Genomic DNA, 20,373 nt, shown 5'->3' on the forward strand with positions numbered 1-20,373 from the left:
AGCAGTGAGAATGACTTCCGTGAGGTGTGCGACCTGACTATTGCAGCTTGTGAAGGTTTGATCCTGAAAGGTCGCCCTGGAAGAGAAGAGCCCCCAGTCTGCTTTGGAGATGTTCCAACTAGTTGAGCACAGAGAGGGGGTATGATGCAGGAGATGGATAACACACGGGAAGTGGTCGCTCGAATATGTATCAGAAAGTGCATACCACTCAAACCGCCGTGCAAGTTGGGTAGTACATATAGAGAGGTCTAAATGGGATTAGGTGTGAGTTGTGTCCGAAAGAAAAGTGGGGGTGCCAGTATTGAGGCAGACAAGATTGAGTTGGTTGAAAAGGTCTGCTAACAGGGAGCCCCTCGGGCAGGATGCTGGAGAGCCCCAAAGGGGATGGTGGGCATTGAAGTCTCTAGTTAACAAAAATGGTGCAGGTAGCGGAGCAATAATTTGCATCATGTCTGCCCTGGTAACAGCAGACGACAATGGGGTGTAAACAGTACAAATGGAAAATGTAAAGTGGGGAGAGTAATTCGGACGGCAACTGCCTGCAGGCTGGTGTGCAATGTGATGGGATCGTAGTAAATATCATCCCGGACCAGCAACATAACCCCTCCATGAGCCGGAATACCTGCCACAGAGGGTAGTTCAAAACGCACAGAGGTGTGCAATTTCATTGCATGGGCGTAGCTTTTTGATCGCATGGGCGTAGCCTCGTTTCCTGGAGGGCTACGACGAGCGGACGGTGCAAGCGGAGCAGCAACTTTAAGTCCTCTCGGTTGGAGCGAATGCTGCAAATATTCCAGTGAATAAGTGCCATAGTGAGAAGAAAAAGAAGATGCAAGAAGGGGTCACCTCGAAGGCCGCTCAGGGCCTGGCTTCGAGCGAGCACTGCCACCGCTATCAGTAGGCGGACAGTCATCGTACATTGGTTCTATAGGCTCATCGGCCATCTTGAGCACTGGCTTGCGGAGAAGGAGAACTGTGCTTCCTATGAGCCTTCTTGGAAGGTCGTTTAGTGGAAGTACTGGTCGATGGCTGGGAGCTCGAGGTACGTAGGAAGTCTGCACGGGACTGTTCCTTCTTGAAGGTCCATGCATCTGATTTCTGGGTCTTTGTCTTGGCAGAAGCTGATGAAGGTGCTTGTGTCTGAGGGGTGACGGGAGGAAGAGGAGACGTCGACCGGGCGATCTTAGCACTGACCAAATGGACGACCGTAGTGCTGAAGGTCAGATCGCATGTCTGCGTCGCCACCTCCCTGGTAGTCTGAGGAGAGGCGAGGACAGTACTGTATTTCCCCGCTGGGAGCAGCGTGGGCTTCCTACTAGCAAATAGCTTGCGAGCAGCTGAGGTGGACACTTTCTCTTTGACCCGAATTTCCTGTATACAGCGTTCTTCCCTGTAGATGGGACAGTCGCGGGAGGATGCTGCATGGTCACCCTGACAGTTCACACAATGAGGAGATGGAGGTGGGCAGTCACCCTCACAGGCATCCCTGCCACAAGTGACACATTTAGTCGCATTGGAACAAGACTGGCGAGTGTGATTAAAACGCTGACACTGGTAGCAGCGCGTAGGTGTCGGGACATAGGTGCGAACAGAAATAACCTCGTAGCCCGCTTTGATGTGCGACGGCAGCTGAACACTATCAAAGGTCAAGAAAAGTGCCCGGGTCGGTACAAGGTCATTGTTGACCTTTTTCATGACCCTATGGACAGCCGTCATGCCCTGCTCAGGGAAGAAAGACTGAATCTCCTCGTCAGTCAATCCGTCGAGTGATCTAATATATACCACACCACGAGACGAATTCAAAGTGTGGTGAGCCTCCACTCGGACAGGGAACGTGTACAGGAGTGTGGCCCGAAGCAGTTTTTGTGCCTGAAAGGCGCTCTCAGTTTCTAGTAACAAGGTACCGTTACGCAACCTGGTACAAGACTTGACAGATCCGGCTATGGCATCTACGCCCTTCTGGATAACGAAAGGGATGACAGAGGAAAAATCCTTTCTGTTCTCAGATCGAGAAACTACGAGGAACTGTGGGGCAGGCGGTAGTACTTTTGTCACTGGTGGCTGGTCAAGTTTCCGTTTTTGGGCAGAAGTCGAGAGAGAAGAAGAAGAGAAATCCATTGCGGAGGAATCCCCCATGATTGCCAGCGTCTCCGATGGCGCGCTCCTTCCTTGTGGGGACCCTCTCCGAGGGCACTCCTGCCTTAGGTGAATGTAAACACCTCAGGTCACACCTCCCGAGAAACGGACGGAGGGACCAATTGGCATGGTCGGATGGTGTCAGCTCAGGCAATCACCCCTCCCTGCGCCTGGCCTTTACCAGGGGGTACGTGCGTGCCTTACTTGTCTACCCAGGACGGGGAATTACGCGTTACCCCATCACCAGCTATGCGTGCAAACACGTGGGTTGGCCTTCAGGCACGCACAGGGAGGAAGGAAGAAGAGGAAAAAGAAGGGAGAGAGGGAGAGAAAGGACAGACTGTCTCAAACGCCGAGGCGGAGACCAGAGAAGGCAAGGAGAAGGAGGCAAGGGAAAGAGTAAGTAAGACAGTGAGATTGAGAAGAACAAAGAAAGGAACCAACCAAAGGAAGGAAGAAACCAGAAGAAGTGAAAAACCAAAATGACCGCAATTATAGGTCGTGGAACCGTCCGTCTCCTGACGCAGGCGCTAACTACCCCCTTGAGGGGGAGGGACTCCTTTTAGTCGCCTCTTACGACAGGCAGGAATACCTCGGGCCTATTCTAATCCCTGGACCCGCAGGGGGAATTTTGATGTCTGATAGATGCAGAGCCTTGAGACAGTCAGTAGCACATATCCCAAATGGCCTGATAACATGGGGCTGACTCCTGAACAGCCATTCAAATGTAGGTTGGACCACTGCACTAAATGCCAATGACTGAGGTAACACTGAGATTTTCAGTGCCTGTCGAGCCAAAAGTATATGTCGCTGAATCCAGAGTGGTGGTTCACTAGCCTCCCACACAGACTCTGAACTGGGCTGGTCCAAAAGATTCTAGTCAATATTCAAATGCCCTCATGGTGGACAGCGTCTAACATCTTGAGGTAGGAAGTACAGGCTGATCCGTAGACCACCTGCCATACTCTAAATGTGATTGAACAAATGTCCTATAAAACTGCAGGAGGCGGGACCTGTCAGCTCCGCATGTTTTTCCACCAAGCCATTTCAAAATATTCAGCGACTGGAAGCCTTTTATTCATAGGTTGTTCAGGTGTGAAAACAAAGTTAATTTCAAGTCAAATTATAAACCCAAGAAGAGCATAGTTTCTTGAAAACATAAAAATTGTCACCCATTGTCAGCACTGGTTGATTAAAACTTCAACGAGCATGGTTAAAACTGACACATGTAGCCTTCTCTGGTGAGAACTGAAACCAGCGGTCCTGGCCCAGGTTTCCGAACTCCTAATGGTAAGCCGTTGTTGTCTCGTCATCATCATAATATCAGAGGAAGAGTAGAAGATTGCAAAGTCACCCACAAACAAATAGCATACAACAGGGCCCCTGACTGCGGAGGAAATCCTACTGATAGCGATGGCAAACAATGTGACACTGAGGACACTGCCTTGGGGAACCCCATTCTCTTGAACATAACAGTCAGACAAGCCATCACTGACATGAATCGCTAAATCAGAAACGCCAGACCTCGAGAAAGAATTGGATAAGAAGTGCCAGGCATCCACATAGTCCCCATTCATGAAGTGGGTGAACGATGTTGTACCTCCAAGTAGTGTCATATGCTTTTCCGAGGTCAAAAAACACACAAACCAAATGGTTTCGGCATAAGAAGGACTCCAGTTTCGCTGTCTCCAGTAGAATTAAGTTGTCAAAGGTGGAATGGCAGTGCCTGAAACTGCACTGGGAGCGGAACAGGTGACCTAGGGATTCCAGCAACCAGACGAAGTGGCAGTTGACCATGCATTCAAGAGCCTTACCTATAAAATTGGAGAGGGCTACACTCCAGTAACTGTTAGGGGCACAATGATATTTGCCTGGTTTCCAGACTGGAATTAATATTGCCTCCTTCAAAGTTGTGGGGTACTGTCCATCAAACCAGATCTGATTGCAAGAGAGGACATGTCTTTTCAGTTCAGGGCAGATGGCGAAGCATGGCATAATGGATCTCATCAGGTCCTGGAGCAGTGTCTCTGGCTGCAGACAAAGCAGAGTCCAGTTTCCACAATGAGAATGGAAGGTTGTAGTCTTTCTTATTATGCAAGAAGAAATCGAGCTTCCTCAACTCCGCAGTCCTACTGAACATCTGAAAAGCAGGACATTGTTTGGATGACATAGTTGAAGTAAAAAAGTGTTTAGCTAAAATGTGAGCCATGTCTTCTGGCATGTCCACCACACCCCATTACTTGTAAAGGCCATACGAGGATGTGTACTGCCCTTGCCTGAAATCCGCCTTTTTGAATCCCAAACTTGCGCGGTGGAAGTCTGATTAATGGAAGTCGTGAATTCCTTCCAGAAAGCCCTCTTCCATTCCGTTATCACTCGCCTCGCATGTGCTCTCGCAGATCTGAAGGCATGAAGGTTTCCTGTAGTCTGATGGTGTCTGAAGTTCCACAGAGCTGTTTGACTGGCCCCGATGGCCAATCGACAGTCGTCATTCCACAAAGGTACACGCCGTTGTCTGAGGTGGTTACTAACTGGGGAATGGACTCTGCGGCAGCCCACTGGATCTCACAAGTGATATGGGCCACCTTCTCCTGTGCATAATTCTTTTGTTCAAAAATAGCCTTTGTATCATCCATCTTCATGGTCTCCTGTCAGCCACCATCCTATTCGGCAGAATGATTCAACTGGGAAGTGATCTGTAGCCACTTCCCACTGAACTGAGTCTGCAATAGCTGGGGAACATAAACAAAGACCAGTTACTGAGAAAGACCCTGCAGCTGAGGAAAAGTGTGTCACCTGACCCGCATTCAGAAGGCAGATATTCTTAGACTGGACAAGTCGCGCGATCATTCAATCCCTGAAGCAAGTGGTAGCCAAGCCCCACAGCACACTGTGTGGACTAAGTCCCCCACAAGGAGGAATGGACGTGGGAGTGCCCGGAGGAGTTCCGTCATTGTGCCTTCATCTGAAGCATCATTAGGTGGAAGATACAAATAACATACTGTGCTAGAACTTTCGTGGCAACCAATACGGTCATGGTAAGAGTGACAGAAGAGGACTGGCATTTGTCATTAATGAAAACAGCCACTCCATCTTTAGCCCTGCCTCCAGTAATGTAGTCCTTCCTGTAGGGGTGGCAACCACGTAACGCAGGTGTGTCGGTGACTAAGGTGAGTTTCTTGTAAGCAAATGCAGGACAGTTTCTCTTGGACCATGAGTTGTAATTCTTCTAAATGTGAGAGATATCCACTACAATTCCACTGCACGACAGAAGTCCCTGCAGATGCCACTGTTTAGCAAAGGTTGTTCTTTTCTTTCTCCCTCGGAGGCAGTATTTACCGGGGAGGTCAGCGGGAATGTTAGCCGGTTCCTCCAATTGGAAGTCCATTTCTTCCAGAGTACGTGCCCCATCAGAGAGGAAGAGAGCTCGCCGATCTGAAGGTTTAACTATCACTTTCTTCGACTTGGAAGTACTTTTCAAAAGACGTTTTCTTTACTTATGGGAGGAGGTGGTTGCTTGGGTTGAAGGGATGGTTTAGTAGGCTTCTGATGGTGGGCAGTGGTATGGGGCTTAGGTGGTAAGTCCATTGCCGATAGCTTCCGAATGACTTCTGTTTCAAGTGTAGCATTTCCCCACAAGTACACCAACAAGTGCATGTGCTCGTACTTGAATCTGTGAACTGAGTTTATGTTGAAGCATCACACTTGGCGATTGGTGTCTTAAGGACTTATGCAAAGGAAATAGTTTACACGTTTCAGAGGAAGAGTACAAAAATAGCCCGATTCGTGAGCTTAGCCTCCACAATTGCCACACGTAGTCCTCCCATTACATTCCATAGTGGTATGGCCAAATCTTTGACATCTGAAGCATCCCATTTGGTTAGGAACAAACGGGCAAACCTTATGACAGATATAGCCTGCAAGGATATGTTCAGGTAATTCTTACTAAATATTAGAATAAATGTTGCAGAGTTTTCCAATTTGCCATTGACTATCCTCACATAGTTCTGCACTTCCGTGATGCCCATATTTTTTCCGCTCTTCACGTAACTCCGCGGGGTCCACCTCCGTCATATTGGAGCAGGTAACCATGCCCCTACTGAAGTTAAGGGTGTTATGCAACTCAGCCTCGACTGGTTAGTCACCTAATGCCTTACATCCCAAAAGCTTAGATACTTGGTTTGAATTAGCAATTCCAACTTGAAGTGTTCCACTACGTAGTCCTTTGACACTTTTTAAAGACCCAGCAATACCTTCCAATGCCTTGTGAATACAGAAAGTGGAGACCTTCTGAAAGGTTCCCCCTGTTTGTTTGATTACAATGATAATGTTATGGCACACTAATGCCCTGTTACTATGAGTCTGAGACTTCTTTTCGGGAGGACTGACCAACCGAGCTCTCTTTGATGAGTGGGTGTAGGTACTACCCGATGGTACACCTGTCACAACAGCAGTAGTAGTAGTAGTAGTAGTAGTATTAGTAGTAGTTTGATGAGACCGTTCTTTAGGGATCCCACGAGATGCTAGGGAAACAGCCGTCCACCCAGGCAGAGCCCTGCATGCCTGAGCAAGCCTTATACAACTTGGGGGGCAGCAGGAGCCCCAGAGGTTGCTCACTATACACTGTTTTACATAAACGGCCATCCATCTCATCAGCACATGGTGAACTTTGAGGTGAAAGGGTTTTTATACATATGTGTGTACTTCCTCACAGTCTAGGCAGTGAGGCCAAGGCCCCCATTCCCTGAAACACACAACATTCCACTTCTGCACCTCACAGTGGTCACTGAAGCATGCACGGAGCTTACAGTAACAGCAGACTGGTGGCGCTTACCAGTCCCCAGCTTAGGAACCTGGAGTCGCCAAGCCCGTACCCAACAACCAAATGCTGAGGCCCTGGGTGCACTGTTTGTAGAGGAATCAGACAGCTGGCGTAGAACTTGTCTTACGTACTCCTGTCAGTAAGTACCACAGTGGTACAACCCTTGCCCGCTGGAAGGATGATGATGGAGTCCTTAGCTTTTGGGGAGAGAAGAGCCTGAAGTTCTAGAGAGGACACGTTACGGTCATGTTGTAGAGACCTGAGGAAGGGTTGTGAAGCAATGCTGGACGTGAGGAATTCTCGTAAGGCTTGCAAGGGATGATTTCGAGGTAGTGGTGTGTGGATCAAGTGCTGCAAACACTGTTTGGCCTTTTACATTAGCATGGCTACCACTAAATTATTAGTTAGGACAAATGGACACAGGCAGAGGGTGTATACTGACAACACACAATATCCTGTTGCAGAGCATGTTCTACAACATGATAGTCATGACCTTGGTGCCTGTTTCAAGACGTGCCATCTGGATTCTTGCCCCAGACACTAGTTCCTCAGTTCTCTGTAGATGGGAACTGACACTACAACACGTCCTTGATTTTCACCACCCATCTGGGCCTTATATACGTTAATTTCTTCGATCTCAGCATGTCTTCACAGTAACTATTCCTTTCTTCATTCCCTTTTAGTTTTCTAAATCTTTCATTCTCTGACCTGTCTATTTTTCGCTGCCCACCTCCCACGTCACATACAATGCACTTAGCTTTCTGTTCTTATCATCTTTTTGCACGATGTTTTAGCAGTAATCCTTGTCTTGCTTATTACCCTATCTTCCACCTTTAAGCTCTTGGATTTTAAAATCTTGTCCAGTGCAGTCCCCAACAATCAGTCTTTCCTTCTCCTCCTGTCCAGTAAGCCTCCCGCCTGGGCAACTTTTCCAAACCCTACCCCTTTTTCTAAACCTCAACAGTCCTTTTCCTCAACCCCTCTTCCTTCCCCTTCAACCCTTCTGCCAGAAGAAGGAATCACTGGTTCCAAAAGCTCGCAAACTGTAATACCTTTCTACATGTGTGTTCTGCTGCTGCTGCTTGACGAGTAGATTTTTTAAATGTATCCAGTTACCTACATTTGGAAACAGTTCCGAGAGGAAATAGAAGTGAATAAACCCCAAAAATAAAATATTATATGAACTAGATTTCAGCTAAATGAAGACACCACCAGTTACATACAAGAAACTCACTGTTAAATTTAACACACACGTGCATCTGTTTTGTAGTGCTGCTACACGGCTTGTGCCACCTGCTCAAGCAAACCCTGTCACTGGCTGGCTTCTTGCAGTTGCTAGGCAGTAAATGATGCTACTTAGCTGTTATTATCAATTACTCATCTACCTGACTACACTAAGATAGGAGTTTTGCTCGTCAGGGCAAAACAAGTTGGACACACTACACCACCTACCATTTCCCTCAACTTTTGCTAATGCCAACACCACTTTTCTAAATCTGTCTGGGATTGGATCATTCCAAAACTTTTACTGTCATCACGGAGAGTCTACAGTAAAGGAAGAATGACATGAGGAATGGAAGAATGATTCAAATCTTTAGATATGTTGAATTTTAGGAGAGTTTTGCTATCCTGAGTGAAAGTGAAGAAGAATTACATGATCTGCTGAATAGAATGAACAGTCTAACGAGTACACAGTATGGATTGAGAGTAAATCGAAGAAAGACGAAGGTAATGAGAAGTAGCAGAAATGAGAACAGTGAGAAACTTAACATCAGGATTGATGGTCATGATGTAGATGAAGTTAAGAAATTCTGCTACCTACGCAGTAAAATTACTAATGAAGGACAGAGCAAGGGGGACAACAAAAGCAGACTAGCTATGGCAAAAAAGGTGGTGGTGATGTTTGGTTTGTGGTGCACTCAACTGCGCAGTTATCAGCGCCCGTACAAATTCCCAACCTTTGCTCAGTCCAAACTCAACATGTTCATGAATGATGATAAAATGATGAGGACACACAAACATCCAGTCATCTCGAGACAGGTGAAAATCCCTGACCCCGCTGGGAATCGAACGTGGGACCCCAGGCTTGGGAAGCAAGAACGCGACCGCGAGCTGCGGACTGGCAAACAAGGCATTCCTGGTCAAGAGAAGTCTACTAATATTAAATATTGGCCTTAATTTGAGGAAGAAACTTCTGAGAATGTATGTCTGGACTACAGCATTGTATGGTAGTGCAACATCGACTGTGGGAAAACCAGAACAGAAGAGACTAAGCATTTGAGATGATGTGCTACAGGCGAATGTTGAAAATTAGGTGGACTGATAAGGTAAGGAATGAGGAGGTTCTACGCAGAATCGGAGAGGAAAGGAATATGGGGAAAACATTGATAAGGAGAAGGGACAACATGATAGGACACCTGTTAAGATATGAGGGAATGACTTCCATGGTACTAGAGGGAGCTGTAGAGGGCAAAAACTGTAGAGGAAGAGAGATATTGGAATTCATCCAGCAAATAATTGAGGACATAGGTTGCAAGTGCTACTCTGAGATGAAGAGGTTAGCACAGGAGAGGAATTCGTGGCGAGCTGCATCAAACCAGTCAGAAGACTGATGGGGGAAAAAACAAGGAGAGTAAGAAGTGGCATCCCTCAGGGACAGAACTGGAGTGACATAACGTCCTCTTCCCCTTGCCTAATGCTAAAACTTGGGTCATTCCACCTCAAAGGGACCAGGAGTCCCCACTATACCATCTCCAAATCTAATGAAATTTGGTGTGAAGGTTGTATATGGTCTTGGATGGTTGTGTATCAAATTTCAGTCCAGTATCTTCGGTGGTTGAATTTTTAGGGCCTTTTAAAGAGAGGCTACTCATCTTCGCACCATATATGAAAGTGCAAATGTACCAAGTTTGCTCGGCTTTTTCAGAAGTTCTAGAAAAATTTGGTCATTTGCTTTAATATACATAGACACCTTTTTATGCTGAATCACACCATGGCAAAAATTAGGGATTTAGCCATATCTAAATATAGATACAAGACTCTAAAGTGGCTGAAAAATTTGTCGGACTATTCTGGGTGCCAAAGTTTGACCGGCCACTGGTACTTTTCATATGAACCAATCGCATCAAAACTTCATAGAGTTATTCCTACCCATGATGTCTATATAAGGATCAAATTTAATCAACATTGGATGCCTATATGAAAAGATATGCATCTGCAAAGTTGGCCAAAATTTTCTACGTGCAAATTTTAGGGTGTTCTTGGAGGGCGGAGGGGGGTGCAATATCTCAACTGTGTCTTGTACAATCCTTTTTTCTTGCCACAGCTGGAAAAAGCATGCTTTAAGCTTTCAAAACTGTATAGTTTAATTTCTGGATCTTTCATATTGACGGGTAAGAATATGTTTCGAAAGTTATTATTTTAGCACTTTGACAAGATGGAAAAGCGAAATATTTTGCTCATTAAGTCCCATAATTAATTTTTTACTCCAGCAGATAAATCAGTTTCAAACATTAATTTAACACATACCATAAAACAAATATAACACACAATACAGCAAATTTGGGAAACAAAAATACTAAAGAGTCAGTTCCATTTTTGATTTAACAGTTCTACAATTTTGTCAAGGGCAGATTGTGGATTACTGTATTATCTCCCTAATGATGATGATCATGGTGCTTCTAAAATCATGAAAATATGTTGCTCAGGAATCCAGTAGGTGTCTTTAGAGGAGTTGGAAAGTGGAGGGAACGGGCAGAACCTTGTGGGTGCATCAAGCTTGTTCATGTGAAACTTCACACACACTTCCAACCCACCAAAATTAGTCATACATACATGCAATATATTGTCCTTGTGGTAAACTTGCAACTGAGATTGCTGAAATTTCTTCAACTACTTCAAAGGCATGAACTTGAATGCTGTAGCATCACTGGAAACTCTGCTTGGTCTGTGCTGATTACAATTAATTTAGCACGGGCTGCTAGTCTTTTTTACTGTTCCTACAATGCCATCACAAGGCAATTTACCATGGCTTGTTCCAAAAAAAATTCCATTCGGCTGTAATGCCAAAACCATTTTCGTGCAAACATAAATTGATGAAATTATTATACTGAGCAGCTGAACTATCACTAAAGTAATAAATGTTCTTAACATTTTCAATCTTTGTCTTTAAATGTGCTATTAACTTTATCTGAAAGGTATGAACAGCAATGGTATCATGATGGAGACAGTTTCTGATCGTACAAATGCTAATACTCTGACACTCTTTGACACCAAAATAGACTACAAAGGATGTAACGTAGCCTGACTATTCTCTCAATTAAATCCTTGCACAGTGTCTTGAACAACAAATGAATAATTCTCAGCAAACTACATCAATATAATTAATTTTCTGTAAGATTTCTTTTTAGCTACTCAAGGTATAAACTTCGGTGCTTCGACACAAGTGATGGTGTCTTAAACCGGTAATTTTCAAAATCAGTGCCTCCATGAAATCTTCAACAGTTCTCGGACATTTCACTGTCAGTGTGGACCATTGCTTGTATTCCATTGTTTCTTCAGAATCATCGTCTTTAGAAGCGTCTTCAAGAAAAGCCTCTAGTTGCATTTTTCCTGGTCATTCCTCACAACATTGCAGCATACGATCTTTTGAGTCCAAACTGCATGCAGTTTTTTCATATAATTCTTGTAGCCATCTTGGATGGATGTTGCTGACGCCAACATTTATTTGACATTTTGATGAATTGCACACACACATATTGAGTGTGACCCAGAAAAACAAACTACAGTACACCATTTCGGCCTGAGCTCACAAAATTTAGAGAATCTCAGTTGATTTCCATATTGCTTACAATAAGCAATGGACATTTCTTTCAGGTTATAAAGGAGCAGGCAATTCTGTGAATCTTTCCCCCATTTATTCTTACTGCAACACAATCATTTTTGCAAGGACATAAATGAGAAAACTCATCTTTAGAAAGGTGAGGACATTTTGTTTTACTTCAACATTGAGTTTTTTTTTTCCCTTTACAGTTTGTAGATGTTGCAAATATCCAATCTTCCATCTTTAGTTTCCTAGCCTTCTTCACCATTTTAGTTGAAACAGCAAATTCTTCAGACTTTTTTTCGATAGTTGAGCTATTTGGGGCTAGGGTCAAAATCTGAACTTCACTGTAATTGCCTTAAGTCTGACGCTTAATCTTAAGTTCTTTAATTAAGATGTCCATGTCTATACATTTTTGGCACTCTTCCATTTGCATTTGAGCAATATCTACTTGGCTCACGACAGCAGTCGTGGCAATTACCTCAGTAATGGTGCCTTGGGCTTTCTGAACTTTGCGCTTCATGTATCCCATTGAATCCCCTTTGATGATCCCTTGAAGCTATAATGGCCACTCTCCAACTGATGATAATGAAGTATTCGCAGTAAAGCAAGAATCAAAATCATCCTTGTCTTCAGTGGGTGGTGATTCTTGCTTATCCTGGTGGGATTATTCTTTTTGGGTCACTTCATGTCTACATTTGGTACAAATTTTCCAACCAGGTTTGAAAACTTCATTAGTCAGTAACTTCAACTTGTCAGACATTGCAATTGTTACTGATGCTAAAGCCTTCTTCACTACAAACAGGCTGCAACAAGTCTTCTGCAGGAACTGAAATTTTGTCATCAACAAGGCATTATTATGTTACGGACAAATTTGGGCACCTTCAGTAAAATCAAACCCAGACCCACATCATAGAAGCTCCTTGTCCACTGGTAACATTTCCCTCAACTGATTGTGTTTGACTTTTCCCATAATAGAAAGGTGTTGACTTATGACAATCAACTCTGTCTGATCCACCAAAGTAGCAGGGTGCAAGGTCTCTTGGTTCATTTTACACAATAGTCTATAAACTCATAACAAGCAATTTTGAAAGCTCATGAATATCCTGGTTTGAAGCATAGCAGATTCGGGATTGTTTGTATATATAACACACAAATTAGCGTATTAAAACATATTGCTTTAGTGCTTACCTTCAGCTACAACAGTGAGTATTGATTATTCAAACACTCAGTACTCAACATGAAGATTTTACAATGTCAACACCAAAGATTACACCGCACAGAAGACTGAGATTATGAAAACACAATATTTAAAGCAAAAACTGAAAGTGGTTATTCAGAAATGTACCAGCACTGTGATGATAGAGCCTTAAAAAAACTATTGCTGGTTTATAATGCCGATGGAACTGAGTGACAATGCATATATGCATCACCATGCATTGTAGGGTTAAAACATTCTAAAGCAACATAATATTCCATTATGATCATCTAGATTTTATAATCTTACGAACATATTCTGAAGTTTTATTATATTTAAATCCTACACTTTACATTCAAGTGGCTATGTCAGAAACTGAACTGTCTGATCATTTGGCTAGAGGAGTGATAACTCGCCCCACTTTCGCTGTGACCAACCCAGGTGCAGATCTATGGGTGCAAATAAGACCTCTGCTGACTTGGAGAGCAAACTCTGCAGTATCAAGAAGACTACCGCTGCATGGAGGTCCTCCTCCGGGTCGACAGAAGCGTCCGATCCAACGCGTCGGCTTTGACCCGTGACGTAAGGGTGTTGTCGTGTGTGACGTCATGACGGCGCAGAGTTTGGTTTGAGTGTGGCTGTCTCCAGTTCTGTTTTATCTTATTTTATTTACTTTTCTGATCTGTTCGTTCTATCTTGTGAGATTTTTTTAAAATTTAAAAACACTTATTACTTATTTTAATTATCTGTTTCCTCGAATTTCTGTTTTAGTTTATTATATTTATCTTTCTGATCTGTTCGTTCTATCCCGTGAGATTTTTTTTTAAAAAAGACAAAAAACACTAATCAGCTACTGAAGCATCTTTATCTTCTATGGGTTGCAGGGGTTACGACCCCTGGGGAGGTGGGTGGGTATTCATGCATGGCTGTCTTCACTTACACGTTGTAGCTACGCAAGGCGTCTAAATTTGTTTATATTTAGTTTGCCCCCCACCCAAAACACCCCATTTCCCGCACTTGTCCCGTTAGTGTCACTAGGCTTCTTGTGGAAAGTGTGTGTGTTTGTTTTTGTTTCCGCCATATTTGTGACGTCATGGGTCAAAGCAGACGGGTGGGATCGAACGCTTCCGTATTTCCCCTCCTCCTATTCTTCCTGGAAGGAATCCATGGTGTAAAACACTTCTTAATAGCATAGTTACATTCCCTAAACCTCAGACAAATCTTATACTATTAAAAGACAGTACAATTACAATTTTTTGTTACTTAACAGCTTCAAATTGTATTAAATTTTTGTATTTATCAATAATCTATTTTTCCTACTTTTGATATGTATTCTTATTCATCAATATGAAAGATCCAGAAATTAAACTATGTAACTTTGAAAGCTTAAAGCGTGTTCTTTCCAGCCGTGGAAAAAAAAAAAAGATATTGTGCCCCAAAAATTGCAAGAAGAAAATTTTGGCCAACTTTGCAGATGCATATCTTTTCATCTAGGCAACCAATGTTAATCAAATTTGATCCACATATAGACATCGTAGGGAACAAGAAATATTTTTATATTAAGTATACATTTAAATATAAGGATTGTTTTTCCTGAAAGTATTTTTTTGGTGAGTAGGCTTGTATGGAAGAGCGACAATGACAAACAGCGCAAACAAGAAGAGAGTAGATGCTTTTGAAATACGGTGCAACATACGAATGTTTAAGATTAGATGGGTAGAGCAGACAACTAACGAGGATGTACTGAATATAACTGGGGATGGGGGGGGGGGGGGGGGGGGGGGAAACCAGAATCGAGGCACACTATAAGGCATCAAAATCGAGGGCACACTATAAGGCATCAAGTAACGTTCAACTAACATCTGAGAGCACTAAGAAAGTGCAAATTGAGTAGGTTGCAGACGTGATACAGATTCAGCAAAATAGACTAGCGCAGAGTGCTTCATCAAATCAGTCTTGAGATTGGACAAAACACGACACTACCATGTTTCTTTGTGGAGATACAAAAAATTACTTCCTGCGGTAATTTTACAAGTCTGGTAGTTTTACACTGGTAATATTCATTAAATTTACTGGCTGTCTTGAGAAGGTTGAAGATTTTAATGTGCCTGCAATTTAGCTGCTGCACTTTGAAGCCCAGGCTTCAACCACCTTCTGAACTGGTCTTAAGAATCAAAGATTGTGCTTATTGTTAGTGTTCCTTAAATTGCCATAATGATCTTGTTGAACCCAGATTGTCAGCATTTTCCTTTCACTACACAGTAGAAGACATTCCCTACTCCCTGAAATCTACATTGTGATGATGACTGAACAGTAATGTAGCTGAAGGTCCAATTGATAATATTTGCTACACATTAAATTTTTATAGGCCTACACTCTTCTAAATATGGGTCATTCCATGTTAAAGAGACTTTGTGACAAAAAAATTAAAATGACAATATTACAAATATAACTTTAAAAATGCCTAGTTAAAAGTACATTTGTTCATTGCAAAATAATCATGAATATGAAAAAAATAAATTTCTACCTTCACTAAGTGTTTAAAGTGCACTGTTCTATGGCACCAAAGAGAGGTATGTTTTATGCTATTTCCAGATGAATATTAGTTGTGTTATCCATAGCTGATTGTTCTATTGTTGCAAAGAATATTGAAGTCAACATTGTTATAGCTCATAATAATTCATTTTGCTGGGGTAAGCTAATTGCATTTCTTTATTTTGTTAGTTTTATAATATATATGCAGCTTGTAACACCCGTAACAAAAAAGATACAAAAGTTTAATTTGTAATCTAGTAAATTTGTTCTGTACAATACCTTTCTGTAAAAGTGAGGTTATACCCATGTTTTACAATATCATACCATTACATGGCATTTTGAAATCTTATTTAACACTCTTAGAGCTGTTACGGGTGTTACTAATTTTTGTTTCGGGTGTTACTTAACACATGCGTAACACCCGTAACTTGAATTGGATGGTTTAATGCCACCTCAAATGTTTAGTAGGCCTAGGCCCTACATTTAAATTATAACCAAATGGTATTATTATTAATGAATAAAGTTTCTTAACTATGTTTATGACATATGAAAACAGTTTTGCCAGCCGGTGTGGCTGTGCGGTTCTAGGCGCTTCAGTCTGGAACCGCGTGACCGCTACGGTCGCAGGTTCGAATCCTGCCTCTGGCATGGATGTGTGTGATGTCCTTAGGTTAGTTCGGTTTAAGTAGTTCTAAGTTCTAGGGGACTGATGACCACAGATGTTAAGTCCCATGGTGCTCAGAGTCATTTTTGAAAACAGTTTTAAGCATGAAAACTAAAATTTTTATTCCACTGCATACATTTGTTTAAGCACTACACCTACATTATAAAAGTTAATTAGGGCATTAACCTGACTCAACTGACATCCTCCTAAAACGTTAATTAAGCCCAAAATTAGATTACATATAGTTTATGTTTTCCATTCTAACTTTTCCAAGAACAACAATATTGCTAACCTCAGTTTTAAATTTTATATAGTCCCAGTAAACAGCTCATTGAGGCAGATTCTAGTCATTCATAAGAGCCTATGCTTAACAATGTCTTTTACTTTTATCTCTCTGGACAGCGTTATGTTTATACATATATATGCCTACATTATCATGATTTCTGTCTTCGGAGACCGTGGCACCAGTACCAGCAAGGGAAAGAGTGAAGAAGTACCAAGAAAAGATTAAAGATAACCATGAAAACAGAGAAGCTTACTTGAAGAAAGAACAAGACGAATTAAGAAGATTGCAGGTTAAAAAAAAAAAAATTGAAAAATAATCAACGTCTTAGAGATAAGAATCGAAGAAAAATGAGAGAGAGAGAGAGAGAGAGAGAGAGAGAAGAAAAAACTAGAACTCGCAAGATCAAAAGTTCCAAATGAATCTTCTCCTATTGGGACTTACAAGTGTAAACAGACATTTGGTAAAGCTGTGAAGAAAGTGTTGAAGGTACTTCGAAAAAGCCCCAGTAAAAAATCTGGTGTTATTAAAAAGATAGTTTCCGATATAATTGGCTCTGAAACTTTGGACTGACAGTTGAATGGAATTTTTTTGCCAGTTCACATGGTAAAGGAGCCATGGATGGCATAGGAGGTGCACTGAAGAGGAGTGTGTGGACAGCTGTTAGATCTAGGAAAGTTATTATTAACAACGCAATTGACTTTTATGACTACACTCTGAAGAATTTTTCTAAAATTAAGGTGCTATGGGTTGATAAGATAACAGTGGAGCATAACATTCCTATTTTGGATGAAAGGTGGAAAAATTTACAAGCAATTCCTCAAATCCAGGGCTGCCATCACTTTCGGGCTTATAACACAACTGATTTGCTGGTTTCAAAAACAGCAGAGTCATTAATGAATGACAAGGATGTCAGTATTTATTACTGAGGATGCCAAAGTTAAAGCATTACATGCAAAAAGATGCATAAACTTCTATGAAATGTGCAGTTCTAATGATTCTAATCAGGAGACTGTTTCACCATCTGAATCGCAAGACAATATTGGAAGTGCTCGTCAGTTAAGCCTAACTAATAAAATTGAAAAGTCTGATTTAAAATTTGGGTTATTTGTCTTGGTTGACATTCCAAGTGACAAAAAGAAGCCAACCCTATCCAAAATTCAACACCGTTACTTGGGAATCTGTCAGAGTGAGGTTGATGAAGAGGAGGATGTGAAAATAATGTTTCTGAAGTCAGTAGGAAAAAGTAAAACACTTTTTAAACTAGATGAAACTGATGTTTGTTTTGTGAAATTCAGTCAAGTACTATCTAAGGCAACAGCACCAGAAATCAAACAAGGTAACCGTTTGTACTATGAGTTCAATTTTGAATTGGATGTTGCTGGAAAAGTTTTTTAAATGAAGTTTTTAAACCTATCAATAATAAGAAAACATTTTTGTCATAAATTTGTTAGGCCTACAAAACGAGGTAAATGTTAAGTAAGTAACGATATCTTGGCCTAGTTGTACTATAAAATTGTAACAAAATTTTTTGTGTAATAAATAGCTTTATCCTTCAAATATGTTCTCTTAAGTACATACTTTCATTCCAAATAAACTACAATACTTCTTTTCTTTTTATGCAATTGTAAGAGGTAGATTTATTCCTTCAAGAATCAAATCTGATGCATCTATGTAACACCCGTAACATTTAATGTAACGCCCGTAACAGCAAAAAAAATATATATACGGAGTTATGATGTCCAAAAAAATAAAAATTTATATTTCAAAATAAAATTTGGGGCAATACCTCTTGACAGTTGTTTTACAAGAATAAAAGCTTCATCAAGTTTGCAGAAATTAGAGAATTCCCTAACTCATAACAGGGACTAGGTCTACTTTTGGTAACACCCGTAACACTACTTTTTTGATTAATAACCAGGAGAACAATAAAACAATTCCAGTATCAACATTTCTAACATGAAATATAATGTAAGCCTTAAAAGTTTTCAATATTAATTTCAATAAAAATTTTCCTTACATTATTTTTCCTGATTTTAAGGTGTGTACATGTAACACCCGTAACTATGGAATTGCCCATATGTAACAAGGTAAATCAAGAAATGGTGAATCAAATAACAAGAGAAATTTCTGATTAGAATTTTTAAGTGTAATATTTACTGATACAGATTCTAAACTTCAATTATGAAAAATACGAATGGCGGGAATGCCACGCGAAATAACAACCACTGAAAAAACAGCTGTAGGAATGAAAAGCTTTCATCAGAAACACCTATACCATAAGTCGCCCTTTAGATAACTCTGTCTCCAACAAATTCTATCACTTTGAATTTATTTTCCTATTGTAAACTAGAGCAATCTTTGTTCCGCTACTACTTAATGTTTGGCTTTTGCGACCAATTCAAAGTGTGGACTCGCTAATCCAGCACACTTAGTTGGTTGGAAATTGATATCCTCCCTCAAAAATAGTTCACCACATTATTGGAAATTATCTTGAACACTTAGGGGAAAACTCACTGCCCAAGTGCAGTCCAGGATATTTGTGAAAACCCAGCACTGCTCAGTACTAGCCCTCTGTAGTTGTCACTAACACAGAATGTAATATTTCTGTCTGTAGGTAACCGACTCAAAGCTACATAGTGGAAGAAATCCTCACAACCAGATTTGATCAGTATGGAAAAGAGAAGTTGTTCCTAACGGCCAACCTGCATTACAATGCCAAATACACTGAAGTAAGTCGTGGAATGAGTTATGTCACAAGTCACGATGGTAAAAATTAAAAACTTGTCGAATGCCGTACCTTACTATCTAGGTAGCAATCGTAAGGTGTGACGGAAACAAACAGGGTTGTGTCAACAGCTGACTTAAGTATTCACTGAGAAAACAGCAATTAAATATGTTTCACCGCAACAATATGAGCTTATGTCTCATCTTATCACACTACAACAGCAAATGCTCAAAGCTTTACATAAATAAAGCAGCAGCCTGACATCTGGAGGTATAAAACACTGTCAATATAGTGATACTGATTTAAGTTCTTATGTGTCAAAATAATTACAACTGTGAGCCATCTGCTTACTCCAAGAAATGGCAAAGTGTAAGGAAACAACTCTTGAGTGCTGTGATCAACACACGTCAACAATTTATTCTCTGAAGTGTAGTATAATGTCGCATAGCTAGTGTGTTTATTTATTTTTATTTATCTGTCTCAGTTGTTGCCTAAGCGTCATTTGGGTGCATTGTTTACGATACGCAATTTTCTTCGTGTGGGTTGTTGCTTAAATAAAGTTATTTACTACAAGCAACTAGAGTAGTAACAAAACGATTAAGCATCACCTCTACGTTCTCACCTTTTTTTCAACAATAGGTGCTTAACTCACTTTCAATAACAACGTTAAGTTTGAAAAGGCACATAGAATATAACAAACCTACTACAGTTGTTACAGCAATACTTACGATTTCGATATCCTTGAATCCTGTAAGAACAATGTTTTTAAGGATTTCTGAGCCTATTCCACCAGCCCCAACAACTAAAACCTTCGCTGTTTTTAATGCAGAACTTAACTCTACATCAAACACACCGCTAGTAAATGCCGCCATGACCGCACGTTAGGTACAAGCCAAACACTTTTAATCAAAGATATCTAAAGTGAAGTATTGTGAACAGGAGATCGTGTGAGGGTCGATTTCCACTGATCCTGGGAAAGTCCCGTGAAATCGAGACGTAATATAACCGTTATGTCATTAGATTAGATTTACTTTCATTCCAATTGATCCGTAGTGAGGATGTCCTCCAGGATGTAGAACATGTCAGAAAAACAACAATACAAGACAAATATTTACAACTCAAACAAATAAGTTAATGTACCATTCCACAGGTCCCAAGTGGTATGATTGTCATTTTTAATGAACA

The 20,373-nt window shown here is 41.3% G+C and overlaps 1 protein-coding gene across 1 annotated transcript in view; it reads right to left on the minus strand.

The window, feature by feature from the left end:
• The window catches only part of LOC124605548 (SUMO-activating enzyme subunit 2), a 133,590-nt gene extending 113,507 nt beyond the window's left edge, over positions 1-20,083 (minus strand). Inside the window, exon 1 of the mRNA XM_047137305.1 lies at positions 19,917-20,083. Coding sequence (XP_046993261.1) covers positions 19,917-20,060 — 144 coding nt within the window. The 5' untranslated portion in view covers positions 20,061-20,083. The remainder of the gene's footprint in view (positions 1-19,916) is intronic.
• Positions 20,084-20,373: the final 290 nt, after the last annotated feature.

Source organism: Schistocerca americana, chromosome 3 (assembly GCF_021461395.2).
Source record: "Schistocerca americana isolate TAMUIC-IGC-003095 chromosome 3, iqSchAmer2.1, whole genome shotgun sequence".
In the NCBI taxonomy this organism is placed as follows: Eukaryota; Metazoa; Arthropoda; class Insecta; order Orthoptera; family Acrididae; genus Schistocerca; species Schistocerca americana.